This window comes from Lampetra planeri, unplaced genomic scaffold (assembly GCF_965212315.1).
Source record: "Lampetra planeri unplaced genomic scaffold, kcLamPlan1.2.h2 scaffold_125, whole genome shotgun sequence".
In the NCBI taxonomy this organism is placed as follows: domain Eukaryota; kingdom Metazoa; phylum Chordata; class Hyperoartia; order Petromyzontiformes; family Petromyzontidae; genus Lampetra; species Lampetra planeri.
Window position 1 is genome coordinate 262,249 of NW_027613965.1, and position 14,307 is coordinate 276,555.

A 14,307-nucleotide genomic window follows, 5' to 3' on the forward strand; every position below is an offset into this window, starting at 1 on the left:
GTCACTCGGCCTCGGCTCAGCTCGGATGCGGCGGTGGATAAAGAATGTGGGTTGTGGGCGCCGCGGTTTGTCTGTCGACGGGAGTTTTCTCAGCGCGGTCCCCCACGCGCTCTCCCCTCAACGGAGGAGGAGGAGGAGCGGCGACAGGACACGAGCTCTCTCGCTCCGCTGAAGCCCTCTCGTCGTGGGCAGCGGCAGCAGCAGCGGCAGCAGCGGCGGCAGCGGCAGCGGCAGTGGCAGCGGCAGCAGCGGCTCCCCCACAATCGAGTTCCTCGACGGCGATAGCTGTTGCCAGCGCGCGCGATGATAAAAACGGATGTCGCTTCATACCCACACCCCCTACTACCCCCACCCCCTACTACCCCCACCCCCTACTACCCCCACCCCCCTACTACCCCCCACCCCCCTACTACCCCCACCCCCCTACTACCCCCTCCCGCTCCGTGAGAGGACGAGACAAAATACGAACAGCAGCCCGCTGCTTTTCTGATGTGCGGTTGCGCAAGGGCGCCACTACCTTCGTTAATTAAAATGAGTGGTTTTGCGGCGCAGTTGCCGGCAACAATTGCCGGCTGTTGATGTTCGCACGCGCGCACGCCGAAACTGGGTACCTGCTTTAAGGCCGAGTCGACCCAGAGGAGGCACCATGAGCGACCGGTTCCGATGTTCTGCTGTTGGTGGCGCGTGAGCGGGAATCGAACTCGAGTCTCAGCGTCGCTTCGGGTCGCGGTAGGCACAGTAGGAGGCGGCGGGGGGCAATGGTCGGTGCACGACAACCCTCTCTTCGCTGGGCTGTCACTTGTGGTGGCCTGGTCGCTTCTGAAAAAGCGCAACACATCAGCTGAGCGGGGCCTGAGCTGATAAAATACAAAAATCGTGACCTGCCACTCGTCTCAAGTCCGTCGACCTACGGCACCTGTCGTCTGTCCCGTGACCTCCTGCAAGCAGCGAGAGCCTTCGACGCTTGGCCTGATGCCCACAAAGTGCACCGTGACCTTCATTGCAACAAACAGCGCCCCGAGTGGCTATAACGGTGTAACGTTGGACAGGGGGCCACGGTGGCCAGGAGATGTTGACTACCTCGCCAGGTATACAGGAGGTCGTGGGTTCGACCCTGACGACGCCTGCTGTGTATTTGGAGTTTGCGCGTCTCTCTCCCCGTGGTCGTGTGGACTTTTCTGCGGGTTCTCCGATCCCCCCCCCCCCCCCACATTTAGAATCGACGTTTAGAGTATTTGGCTGTTCTACATTTCCACGCGGTGATGACGACAAGCCACCACTCGGTTGAGCGATCATTTGTGGTGGCCAGGTCGCTCCCGAAAGAGAGCCTCAGTGGAGCCTTACCTGGTAAACGAATTTTAAAAAATGTTTTAAAGTTTTTTCGAGGTCGCAAAAGCGATGGTCGGGTGAATCTGTGCGGAGTGGAACCCTGGAAGATCGCGAGTTGGCACTGTGCGGTGGATGTGGAACGTGGTGGCGATTAGATTCCACGCCTACACCGTGGTGGGCCGGTAAAGGCTACACGGGGGACCTTTGTCTTTGTATACTTGCCCCGAGGTCTGCTGCTGCTGCTGCTGTTCGCCGCTTGTCAACTTCGGATATTTCCATTAAATACAACGCGGCGGCGTTGCGTTTTGTAGCGCGAGTTGAAGGCTTTATTTCTTTAACGCAAATGTACACGGTATACACACACACAGGGTGTGGCCCATAGGGCAAGAAACACAGGGTTATTGTTACACGGGGCTATTGTTACACGGGGTTATTGTTCAACGGGGTTATTGTTACACGGGGTTATTGTTACACGGGGCTATTGTTACACGGGGTTATTGTTCAACGGGGTTATTGTTACACGGGGTTATTGTTACACGGGGTTATTGTTACACGGGGTTATTGTTACACGGGGTTATTGTTACACGGGGTTATTGTTACACGGGGCTATTGTTACACGGGGTCATTGTTACACGGGGCTATTGTTACACGGGGTTATTGTTACACGGGGTTATTGTTACACGGGGTTATTGTTACACGGGGCTATTGTTACACGGGGTTATTGTTACACGGGGTTATTGTTACACGGGGTTATTGTTACACGGGGCTATTGTTACACGGGGCTATTGTTACACGGGGTTATTGTTACACGGGGCTATTGTTACACGGGGCTATTGTTACACGGGGCTATTGTTACACGGGGTTATTGTTACACGGGGTTATTGTTACACGGGGTTATTGTTACACGGGGCTATTGTTACACGGGGCTATTGTTATTATTGTTGTCGCCAGTGATTCTGCGTTGGGGGAGGGGCGGCAATTGGTCTGCCGGAAGCGGGCGGGCCGTGGTGGCGGAAGTTGGGGGGGGTGGGGGATCGGGAAGGTGGGGGGGCGTTGTGGAGGGTGGGGGGGGATGGGACATGGGGGGGGGGTAGGGGAGGGGGTGATGGGGGGGGAGGGGTGGGGGGATGAGGGAGGGGTTGGGGGGGAAATGGAGGACGGAATGGGGTGGTCACCGCACGCAAGTTCCGGCGGAAGTGGGCGGTGACTCAGCGCGCGCGGGGCACTGTGGGAGGAGCGCGCGTGCGCCATTTTGAGGAGGAGGCGCGGGCCCCCAACGGCCGCCATTGTGAGAGCGAGAGGCGACGTCGTCGGGGAGAGAACGCGGGAGAAGCGGGAGAGAGAGAGGGAGAGAGCAGAGAGGGCAGAGAGAGATCGAGGCGTCTTCCCCCCCCCCTCTCCCTTCCCAAATCCCACAGTACCCCCCCCCTTCCCCTCGCCGCCTAACCCCCCGCGGCCTAGGCCCAGGCTTCCCGCCGTCCATTGTCTCTCCCGCGGCGGCGTCTCCCCGCGTCGTCTCCCCGCGTCGTCTCCGCTTCCCGCGGCGTCTCCCACTCGTCTCCGCCACCGCCGCGTCTTCCCTCGTCTCCGCAGTCTTGTCGCCCTGTGTTTCTCCTCGCCGCGTGTTGGCTCATTAACCCAACCCCCCCCCCCCCAGCGTCTTCCCGCCGTCTCGGCCCCCCCCCCCGCCAGTAACCACCCCCCCCCTGCGTGCCCCCCAGTGGGAGCAGCCTGCCCCCCGCGTCTCCGTGCCCCCCAGCGGGAGCCGCCTGCCCCCCCCCCCCCCCCGCGTCTCCGTGTCCGCGTGCCAATCCGCGTCTCCGGGTGTCGGTCAGCCTCTGCCCGCGTCTCCCGGTGTCACTGGGGAGTCTCTCCCAGTGCCTCCCCCCCCGTGTCGCTTTCACACCGCCACCACCGCCTCCACCACCACCACCTCCACCACCATCTCCACCACCACCGCCTCCACCACCACCACCGCCTCCTCCCGTTGTCTCCTCCGCGACGATGGCGGGCGGCACGCAAGGCCGCGGCAACGCGCTGCCGCTGTGGGGCAACGAGAAGACGATGAACATGAACCCGCTCATCCTCACCAACATCCAGGCGTCGCCCTACTTCAAGGTGGAGCTCTACGAGCTGAAGACCTACCACGAGGTGGTGGACGAGATCTACTACAAGGTGCGGGCGGCCTGTGTGTGGGGTGGACTTCTTGCGCGCCGTACGTAGCCAAACCGTGCTCATCGGGGTTGATGTTGGTGATGTGTGTGGGGTGGACTTCTTTGGCGCCGTACGTAGCCAACCGTGCTGATGGAAGGTGCGGGGAAGGTTAACGAACCACAAAAAGCAGTCTATGGACAATGTTGAGTAGTTGAGTAACGTTGAGTCTGTGGGCAATGTTGAGTAGTTGAGTCTAGGGGCAGTGTTAGTGTGTGGGCAATGTTGAGTAGTTGAGTCTATGGGCAGTGTTAGTCTGTGGGCAATGTTGAGTAGCTGAGTCTATGGGCAGTGTTAGTCTGGGCAATGTTGAGTAGTTGAGTCTATGGGCAGTGTTAGTCTGTGGGCAATGTTGAGTAGCTGAGTCTATGGGCAGTGTTAGTCTGTGGGCAATGTTGAGTAGATGAGTCTATGGGCAGTGTTAGTCTGTGGGCAATGTTGAGTAGCTGAGTCTATGGGCAGTGTTAGTCTGTGGGCAATGTTGAGTAGTTGAGTCTATGGGCAGTGTCAGTCTATGGGCAATGTTGAGTAGTTGAGTCTATGGGCAGTGTTAGTCTGTGGGCAATGTTGAGTAGTTGAGTCTGTGGGAAGTGTTAGTCTATGGGCAGTGTTGAGTAGCTGAGTCTATGGGCAGTGTCAGTCTATGGGCAATGTTGAGTAGTTGAGTCTGTGGGCAGTGTTAGTCTATGGGCAGTGTTGAGTAGTTGAGTCTAGGGGCAGTGTTAGTCTGTGGGCAATGTTGAGTAGATGAGTCTATGGGCAGTGTTAGTCTGTGGGCAATGTTGAGTAGTTGAGTCTATGGGCAGTGTTAGTCTATGGGCAATGTTGAGTAGTTGAGTCTATGGGCAGTGTTAGTCTATGGGCAATGTTGAGTAGATGAGTCTATGGGCAGTGTCAGTCTATGGGCAATGTTGAGTAGTTGAGTCTATGGGCAGTGTTAGTCTATGGGCAATATTGAGTAGATGAGTCTATGGGGGGCAGTGTTAGTCTATGGGCAATGTTGAGTAGTTGAGTCTATGGGCAGTGTTAGTCTATGGGCAATGTTGAGTAGATGAGTCTATGGGCAGTGTTAGTCTATGGGCAGGGATGTATTTTGAACTTCTTTCGCACGCTACGTAGCCCATGTGCTAATTGTAGGTGTGGGAGGACAGTAAACTAAACACAAAACGCAGTTTTAAAGACAGTTTTCAATCTGGTATGTGGTGGTAGCGGTATTGGCTGTGGTGGTGGTTGCATGATGTGTGGTGGTGGTGTTGGTATGTGTATATATGTTGTACTTTTTGGCGCACCGTCAGTAACCAACCGTGCTAATTGGAGGCGCCGGGGTAAGGACAATACACTAAGCTAACCGGCAGTTGATTAATCCATAATTAATAATCAATGAAGGATTAATAAACATCGTGGAATTCCCTTTTCAATTACCAAAGTTTGTGCGAGTTACACATTTGATGAATGAATGAAGGTAGCGGATGGCTTGGGGAAGACTCGTCTAGCAGTGGAGTGACCATGGCTGCTGCTGATTGGCCGTTTATAAATATGCATAAAATACCACACACACGATTATTTGAGTACTAAGTATATTACCCAGATTATCTGCTGCTGCTATTGCTACGTTGGCAGTGGTGCACAAGCAAAGTTAACAATAACTAAAATAAACCCTCCGCGTTCATCAACAATAACAACACTGTGTGAGTGGCCCTACGTGTAAATAGGCGACGTTTCGGGCACCGGCCCTTTTTCAGAGCACAAACGAGAGAGGTCAGAGGGCTTTAAGAGAGTGAATGGGTACAACAATATGAGTTGAACCTAAATCCGGGTGTCTAACCCCAGGTGTTGTCTCGCACCTGTGTGTCCGATGCTGATTTGTCTCGCCAGGTGTGTCTCACCCAGGTGTCTCTCTCAGCCAGGTGTGCGTCCCCCGGCTCTCCGTGCGACGACCCCCCCCTCACTGGTCACCTAGGCCAGTGACTCCTCGCTATCACCCCCCCCCACCACCGTGTTAATTCTCTCATCGAAATGAAGGTGGCACGGCAGCCTCCCCTCGCTCTGGTGGAGGCTCCTCCTTCCGCCAGCTGTGGCAGCTGAGAGAGAAATAGAGCGGAGAGAGAGAGAGATAGAGCGAGAGAGAGAGAGAGCCACTGCCTGCAGGTACATTATTAACCCTTTCCCGCTCCAAGACGTGTTGCGGGCTTCAGTGTTAACTTTATTCTTGGAGGCCGAGTTAGCGCCGCTGTTTTTAAAGACGTCGCCACAGAGAAGCGCAGCAACACGACCGGCGCACTCTGTTACGATAGCCAGCGCCAACACCGTGCCACACGCCCCCCCACCCTCCCGCATGGCCTTGTGGGAGCCTCGGTACCGATAAAGTTCTTCTTGGTTCTTTCGGTAAAGTCCTCTGAGGACGGCTGCTTGCGTTGTGGCCGAAACGTCGTGAGAATTATTTTATTATGTTTTATTTTTATTATTTTATTACTTCCCTTCTACGTGACTTTACCGAAAGAACCAAGAAGATGAATCCCTGCAGTCACGAAAGCTTTAAATCGAAATTTAACCGATAAAGTTATTTTAGTTATTTTTCCGGTTCCGTCGTCCGAACGGAATAATGAGGAAAACCGATGACGTACACGTACATACGTCATCGGAACGGGAAAGGGTTAACGCGCATGTTTGTTGAACTTCTTTCGCACCGTACGTAGCCAACTGCTAAATCGGAGGTGCGGAGGAAAGACAACAAAACTAAACACAAAAATCAGTTCTAAAGAAATTAGTTTTCAATCCACAATTTAAAAGTGCATAGCTGCAGTGGCTTCCTAATCGATCGCCTGTGCTGACCCAGTGGTTTTGGGAATAGTGTGGGGATTAAACCACAACTGTAACCCCCACCGTTTGGCGTCATTGCGGTTGTGCCCATTGGAGATCATTTCTGAAACTTGCACCGTCGTTTTTCCGTTCTGACACCCCGAGATGGAATCGAAGTCCAGCGCTGCGCACTCAGGGAATGATCACCTGCATCCACACGTCAATTCATTCTCTCGTCTCCCAAGTTTTGGGCCGGCACGGTAGTGAGATGTTAACTGCCTCGCCTGATATACAGGAGGTCGTGTGTTCGATCCTGACGCCTGCTGTATATTTGGAGTTTGCATGTTCTCTCCCCGTGGTCATGTGGATTTTTCTCCGGGTTTTTTCTCATATAAATTTTCACATGATGTGAAAAGCCACTTTGTTGAGCTATCATTGGTGGCCAGGTCCTTCCTGAGAAAGAGCTGATTAGCTCAGTGGGCCTTACCTGGTAAAATAAAGCTAGTTTATGTTGAGTAAAACAAATTTTTGCCAATAACCCTGATGGATGTGGCCAGTTCTCTCCAAGCCAGTCCCGACAAGCGACACAACTTTACACGGAAGCTTTGCTCGTGACCCACCCCCCGTTACAGACGGACAGAGCTAACTTGCGTTAACTCCTTCGACCAGAGTTGGAACTTTGTGCTAACGGCGCCGTTTGCCCGTCGGCCTTCTGCCGCCTTGCGTTGCGTTTCCGCTCCGGTGGCCGTGGCGGCGGCATTGTCGACGACGACGGGGGGACGTGGGGAGGCGCCGCATCTCATCGGAGTCTCTGCCATCGCCGCGTCTCTTCCCCCCCTCCCCCCCCCGTGACCCCCCCACCGCAGGTGTCTCACCTGGAGCCGTGGGAGAAAGGAAGCCGCAAGACGGCGGGCCAGACGGGCATGTGCGGCGGGGTGAGTGAAAAGTGTGTGTCGCCTCGTCACACTACACACACGCGCTCACTCACTACACACGAGGGGGTGGGTGGCCAGCACTACGCTCGGCCGCCTTTGTCTCCCCAGTGGTGATGTTTACTACACACCGCACCAGCTTCTCATTTGAGGCCGAGTCGACCTAGAGAAGGCCCAGGACCGGTTCAGACAATCGATACCGGTGTTGACCGTGAGCGGAATTGAACACGCACACACAACGCGCGCACAAAACGCGCACACAACGCGTGCTCGCGTGCGTCCCTGTCTAAATCAAAAGCTGTCACTACCCCTCGGTTGTCTGTAGCCGGACTGAATGTTCATGCAGACGAAGAGCCGCCGCTGTTTGTAGGACGTGCCATCGCTGGTTAATCGCAGCTGGCGGTGGAACGGCCAGGCGGGAGCGCGATCGCAGAACGCTGTTGTTGTTGTTGCGGAGGTTTGTGGCTCGAATGCTGCTGGCTGCCCTGGTTGATACTGCGGTGGTGGTGTTTTATTAGCTGTGAAATGCTGCTGGCTGCCCTGGTTAATACTGCGGTGGTGGTGATTTATTAGCTGTGAAATGCTGCTGCTACACGCCGCCAGTTTCACTTGCGGCGGACCGTGAAGGTCCCACGACGCTACACAATACTCGGTTGTGATAATAACAGAGCAGCAGGCATCATCCCCCTACTAGCAGCAAACTGATGCACGGGGACATCTGCCACGGGGGGTGTTGCTCCTCGGCTAGACCACACAGCAGCAACATTGTCCCCCCCCTGCAGGCTGTGAAACAGACTCGCAATCGCTCTAAACACCAAATATAGCACGTTTATTACTAGAGATGACTTATTATTTGGCATCTATTGCACGTGCATTTGCGATGACAATAATTAACTTATTTGTTCCGGAGAGCCACGCAGACTTGTACAACTCCTGCCGCCACACGTTGGATTTCTAACTTAAGATGCTTTGAACGGGTTAATGACGAGCTGTGTTTATCCTGCAAGTGGGGAGGAAACCGGAGCACCCGGAGGGAGAAAACCCACGCCCAGTGCAAGGGGGCAACGCTGTATCCCTTAAGAATGTAAACGGATGGCGATTAGTCCACTTGCTGTTACTGCCTTCTGGCGAGCCGGGGTGCAGCTCCTACTCCGATGCTGTCTCCATCCTGACCCTAGCCTCCAGCGCCCCGATTAGTGCCACCCCAATCTGCCCCCGTCACACACAGTCATTCTACTTCTGTACAGAATCAGAATCTTTATAATGTCGGAGTCAGATGAGACCTGAAGCTCTTTTTCACAGATGTCCAGTTGGGGCCTCGAGGATGGGAAAAGTATCGGATCGCAAAAAAATAACAATATCAATTGTTTGTGTTTTACCAGTTCAAGCCAACTGAGCTATTAGATTCTTTTTCAGAAGTTGAAGGACAGCAAACTAACTTGAGCGGTTATAAGTGACGGCTCAACGGAGCGGCTTGTCAACGTGCAGGTTTACAGCTGCCAAATAACAAATATCTAAGAAACGAAACAGGCTGTCGCCTGATGAAGCTGGTTGTAATTACTAGCGAAACGTCGTACTCGGATTGTAAAATGTGATTGTAAATGTAGTGGCTTGGCTCTCCACCACACCGATGTGCTGCACTAGTGACGTTTCGGCATGTTCCGTTTACTTGACAACCCTTATTAATTTTCGATTTAAAGTTTTCGTGACTACAGGGATTCATCTTCTTGGTTCTTTCGGTAAAGTCACGTAGAATGGAAATGATAAAATAATTAAAATAAAACATAAAATAATTCTCACGACGTTTCGGCCACAACGCAAGCTGCCGTCCTCAGGTGGAGAACAGGTCTGTCGAGAAGACAGAGTCTCCACCTGAGGACGGCTGCTTGCGTTGTGGCCGAAACATCGTGATAATTATTTTATTATGTTTTATTTTTATTATTTTCATTTTACGTGACTTTACCGAAAGAACCAAGAAGATGAACCCTTATTAATTGTCTGTGTCTGGTGGTGGTGGGTTTAACGACACGTATTTATTTACACCATCTAACTCATACAAACCTGTATTATGGATGATATTGGTCGCGAAAGCCGTCGTCTTAAACCAAATAACAATATTCACGCAACCGCCCTGCCAGGTGCGAGGAGTGGGCACGGGTGGCATCGTGTCGACGGCGTTCTGCCTCCTCTACAAGCTGTTCACGCTGAAGCTCACGCGCAAGCAGCTCAACGGACTCATCACGCACTCGGACTCGCCGTACATCCGCGGCCTGGGATTCATGTACATCCGGTACGCTGGTGGTGGGGGCGGTGTCACCGTCGGCCACGAGTTTGACCGGTATTTTTATTTAGCAGGTCTCAGGCTCCACTGAGCTGCTGCTGCTGCTAATGTGGCTATTTTTTTTTTCAGAAGCGATCTGGCTATCACAAGTGATAGCTCAACGAAGTCGGTGGCTTATCAGCATCGTCGACGTCGTGTGGAAATTTGCAGCAGCAGCAGCCAAAACAGCGTTTTATTGATTGTAAATGTGGAGGGGAAAACCGGAGGACCCCGAGAAAAATCCACGCGACCACGGGGAGAGAGAGAGACACGCAAACACCAAATTTGCAGCAGCAGGCGTCGTCAGGGTTGGGATCAAACCCACGACCTCCTGCCTACCAGGCGAGGTAGTCAACATCTCTGAGCCACCGTGGTAAAACATTCAGTGAGGGAGGTAGGCCCCGTTTTACAAACAAATTGACCGATATTCAGAGCCCACTGGAATGTTGAACATTGTGTCGTCGTAAGCGCTGTTCCGTTTAACATTCTGGGCCTTTTGGCGTCTGCGCGCTCATGTGTGTGCAGGTAGAGTGGTAGCGTGCCCCAACAGCTGGTTAAAGGCTACGCGGGGGAGCTTTGTCTTTGTTTGGAGCGGTAGCGTAGTGGTTGGCGCATCCGCACCACGAACCTGGCGACCCGAATTCCAATTTTCCCGCTCGCGGCCAACAGCGGTGGCCAACCTCCGAATGTGTCCCGGGCCTCCCTCCCTCTAGGTCGACTCGGCCCTAAACGAGGAGCCTGGTGCTGGGCGTAACGACATCGGCACCGGGGAGACGGAGGTGGCCGTAGCAGCGCTTGTGCCCCAACAGTCTGTTAACAGCTCGGTGGTGGGGTGTTTGACTTGTTTTGGTTGTGTGTGCGCGTACATGTGTGTGTGTGTGCGTACGTGTGTGTGTGTGCGTGTGTACGTGTGTGTGCAGATACACTCAGCCCCCGGCTGACCTGTGGGAGTGGTTCGAGGCGTTCTTAGACGATGAGGAGGTACGTGGAAATGGGTAATGACGACACCTCTTTTACCTCTCCTTTTATATCTCGCTCGGAGTTTCACCTTGGCGCGCCGCACACACTCACGCAGCAATCGTCCGTCCCTTCCGTCACGCCATCAGATGGGGGGGGGGGGTCATGGGGGACACTTGTTTGAACGTACTTCGCTACGCCAGTCATTGAGGGGGGAGAGCGTAGGAGTGCAGTACGACTGCGCGCATCGTTTTAACCGCTAGCCCTTGCTGCTAGAGCCGCCGTGTCCATTTGTGGAGCGTCGCGGGCGCTGGGCGATGCTGTGGCGATGCCCGGCCTTGCCGGCGTCACGTTCATCGATCACTCATCCACACGCTTTTGGAAAAGGCCGCATTCACCACGTACACACACACGCGCGCTCTCTCGTCCGTGGGTGGGTGGCGTGTCCGTGTCTTTGTGCCCGCGTCTTTGTGGTCTGTGCACGCACTTCCGCTTGTGTCCACGTGCATGTATGTGTGCGCGTGTCTGTTGCGTGGGTCCGTGTGTGTGTCTGTTGCGTGGGTCTGTGTGTGTGTGCGTGTCTGTTGCGTGGGTCCGTGTGTGTGTGTGCCTTGTGTGTTGCGTGGGTCCGTGCGTGTGCCTTGTGTGTGTCCGCGCTCTGCGGTGCTGTGACCCCCCCATGTGCTGTTACCGTAGGTCTGGCGCCGCCAATAGCCGACTAACCCTGAGCTGTGGCCTCCTCCGCCAAGGCGCTGTCGTCACGCGGTAATACCCTCCTGGGACGGCTCGCGTGCCCCCCCCCCCACCCTCCCTCCCCCACTCCCCCACCCCTTGTCCCCCCACCCCCAGGACCCAAAGCAGGTTCATTGGTTTTCAACCGGGCACTACCACCCCCCCTCCGCCCCACATCCCCTCTGCCCCCCCCCCCGTCCCCCCCCTCATTGGAGCCGCGTGGTGCCCAGCACCCCGCTCTCACGGCTAGTCTGCTATTGGGGGCCCAGCCCAGGCTTAGGCTAGGAGAGGCGGGGCGGAGTAGCGGGTGGGGGGGGGGGGCGGCCGTCTGCGGCTAAGCGGTGACGACGGGCCGTGCGTTGCGCGCGGCTGATCTCGCGGTTGTGGCGGCGTCGTCGTCGGCGTCGTCGGTTGGGTCCGGTGCCAGGAGCTGGACGTCAAGGCGGGCGGCGGCTGCGTGATGGCCGTGGGCGAGATGCTGCGCTCCTTCCTCGCCAAGCTCGAGTGGTTCTCCACGCTCTTCCCGCGCATCCCGGTGCCCATCCAGAAGGACGTGGATGCCCGCCTCAAGCTGCGGCCTCGCTCGCTCCCGGCCGCGGCAGCCGCGGCGCCGGCGGCCGGGCCGCCCGTGGCGGCGCCGCCCGCGGGGGCTTCGGCGGCGCCGCCGGCCGTGTCGGCGGCGGGCGGCGGTCGCGGGGCCGGGGGGGGCCGCCGCCAATGCCGCCGCCGTGGAGGGAGAGGTGCCCCAGATGCCTCCGCGCCACCGCTCCAGGTTGCGCTCCGCTCGCACCTCGCTGCACGCCGCTCACACGCAGCACCTCCTGAATTGGGGGGGGGGGGGGGGGACGCGTCGCGTTTTTGAGTTGTTCCGAAACGTGCTGACCGTTTGATTTGCGGGGTGTGGTTTGTTTTCGCGTGTCCTGTGTGTGGTGCGCGTGTCTGTGTGGTGCGCGTGTGTGGTGTGCGCGTGTGTGGTGTGCGCGTGTGCGGTGCGCGTGTGTGGTATGCGTCTGTGTGGTGTGTGTGGTATGTGTCTGTGTGGTGTGCGTGTGCGGTATGCGTCTGTGTGGTGCGCGTGTGTGGTATGCGTGTGTGGTATGCGTGTGTGGTATGCGTGTGTGGTATGTGTCTATGCGGTGTGCGTGTGTGGTGTGCGTGTGTGGTATGCGTGCGTGTGGTGCGTGCGTGGTGCAGGAGCCCCCGGCGTTCCCCCAGGGACTTTGACCGCGAGCTGGAGCGCGAGCGAGAGAGGCAGCAGCGCGACCGGGAGCTGGAGCACGACCGCAACGGCGGTGACGGCAAACACCGGCACGGCGACCGGGACCGGCACGGCGAGAAGGACAGGGAGAAGGAGCGGGACAAGGAGCGGGAGCGGGACAAGGAGCGGGACAAGGAGCGGGAGAAGCAGAGGGAGCGCGACCGCGACGAGAGGGAGCGAGACAAGGAGAGGCGGGAGAGGTCGTCGTGGCGCCAGCGCTCGGCGAGCCCCGAGCGCCGGCCCCGCGAAGACGCCAGGATCCGGGGGGGCGGGGGGGGGCGAGCGGAGCGGGCGGGGGGAGAAGGGCAAGAGGGGGGGGGGAGGGCGGGGGGGAGCGGCCCGGGCGGTCGGACGAGGCGGACAGGAGGCACCGGGGGGAGGAGCGGCGGGAGCGTGACCACGGCAAGCGGTCGCGGGGGGCCAGCCCGGAGCGAGCACGAGACGCGGAGAGCAGCAGGGGGGGCGGCGGGGGGGGAGCGGAAACGCGAGAACCGGGACCAGGGCGGCGGGAGCGGCCGGAGCAGAGATAACGGCAAGGAGAGTCGCAGCCGGAGTGTGACCTCCGATCACTAGCGGAACTAGCGGTGGGGATGGCGGTCACCTCCCTTCCCCGTGCTCTCCTGTCTCCTTGCCACTGCCCCCCCCCCCTTCCCCCACCCCCCCCCTTCCCCACCCTTCCCCCACCCACCCCCCCCCTCCCCCCCACCCCCCCCCTTCCCCACCCCCACCCCCCACAACCCCCCCCTCCATCCCCTGCTGTGGCCTGCGTCCCCATTTTGTGCGAGGCTGTGCTACAGAGGGGGGCGAGGGAGGGCGTTGTCCCCTCTGTGCTTACAGGAAGTGTGGAGGAACTTAATTGTTTTTGTTTGTTGGTTCTGGGGGGGACGCGAGCCCCCCATTTTCCTGCCCCCCCCACCCCCCCCTCCAGGCTCCCTGTGTTTTTACTTTGTGTGGAGCAGGCGCCGTGAGGCCAACTCCCCCTTTTGTACAGTGACAACAACAAAATTAAACGTTTACAAGCCACATGCGTGTAGCACTCTTGTCTGCTGTGTGGAGGTGGTCATTGTGGTGATGCTTATGGATGTGTGGCTGGTGCCCCTTCCAGGGACACACCACCACCACCAACATGGGCAAGACATCATACCATCACGAGGCCTGGGCTCTGGCTTGCTCTTTGTGCTTTCCGAGTGCCGGACTCGGCTCACAATCGTTCAGGACCTTCATTGTGATGGGCAGGCCCAGGTAAAACTGTGGCCAGGAGCAGGAGCCATTCCCTGTTCCCCTTGGGGTGCGCCAGGGATGTCCTCCGGCTCCCACGGAGTTCGTGAAGCCTTCTATGGCTGTACTGGAGAAATCTCCATCTGGTACAGATACAACAGGAGGCTGATCAATGTCCGGGTGCAGTCGAGAGATGGCTCTAATGGTCAGCCGTGCATGTTACACAAGCGGATTGGTGATTCCTGCTGATTCAGAGGAGTTGGTCGTAATGCAACTGAACCAGGAATTTACCAATTCTAGATTAGAAGCTTTCGTGACTGCAAGGATTCATACTCTTGGGTTGTTTTGGTAAAGTCACGTGGGTAAAAATAATAGAAAGTATAGAAATAAAAATTATACTGGTTACAGTAAATCTGGCTGTGACGGTCCCACCTGCTGCCGGAGACTGGTGTTGCCTCTGAAACGTCGTGATTTAAAAATGTTATTTTTATTATTTATTTTTACCTACGTGACTTTGCTGAAAAAAAATCTAAGAGTAGGAATGTACCACT

The 14,307-nt window shown here is 56.5% G+C and overlaps 1 protein-coding gene across 1 annotated transcript; it reads left to right on the forward strand.

The window, feature by feature from the left end:
• The first annotated feature begins 3,113 nt into the window (after positions 1-3,113).
• Positions 3,114-13,201, forward strand: LOC144738974 (uncharacterized). The gene is given in 7 exon segments (XM_078621968.1): positions 3,114-3,504; positions 7,206-7,274; positions 9,410-9,561; positions 10,512-10,572; positions 11,708-11,882; positions 11,884-12,052; positions 12,475-13,201. Coding segments are annotated over 7 exon segments (1,434 nt in total). The 5' UTR covers positions 3,114-3,333; the 3' UTR covers positions 13,112-13,201.
• The last annotated feature ends 1,106 nt before the right edge of the window (positions 13,202-14,307 follow it).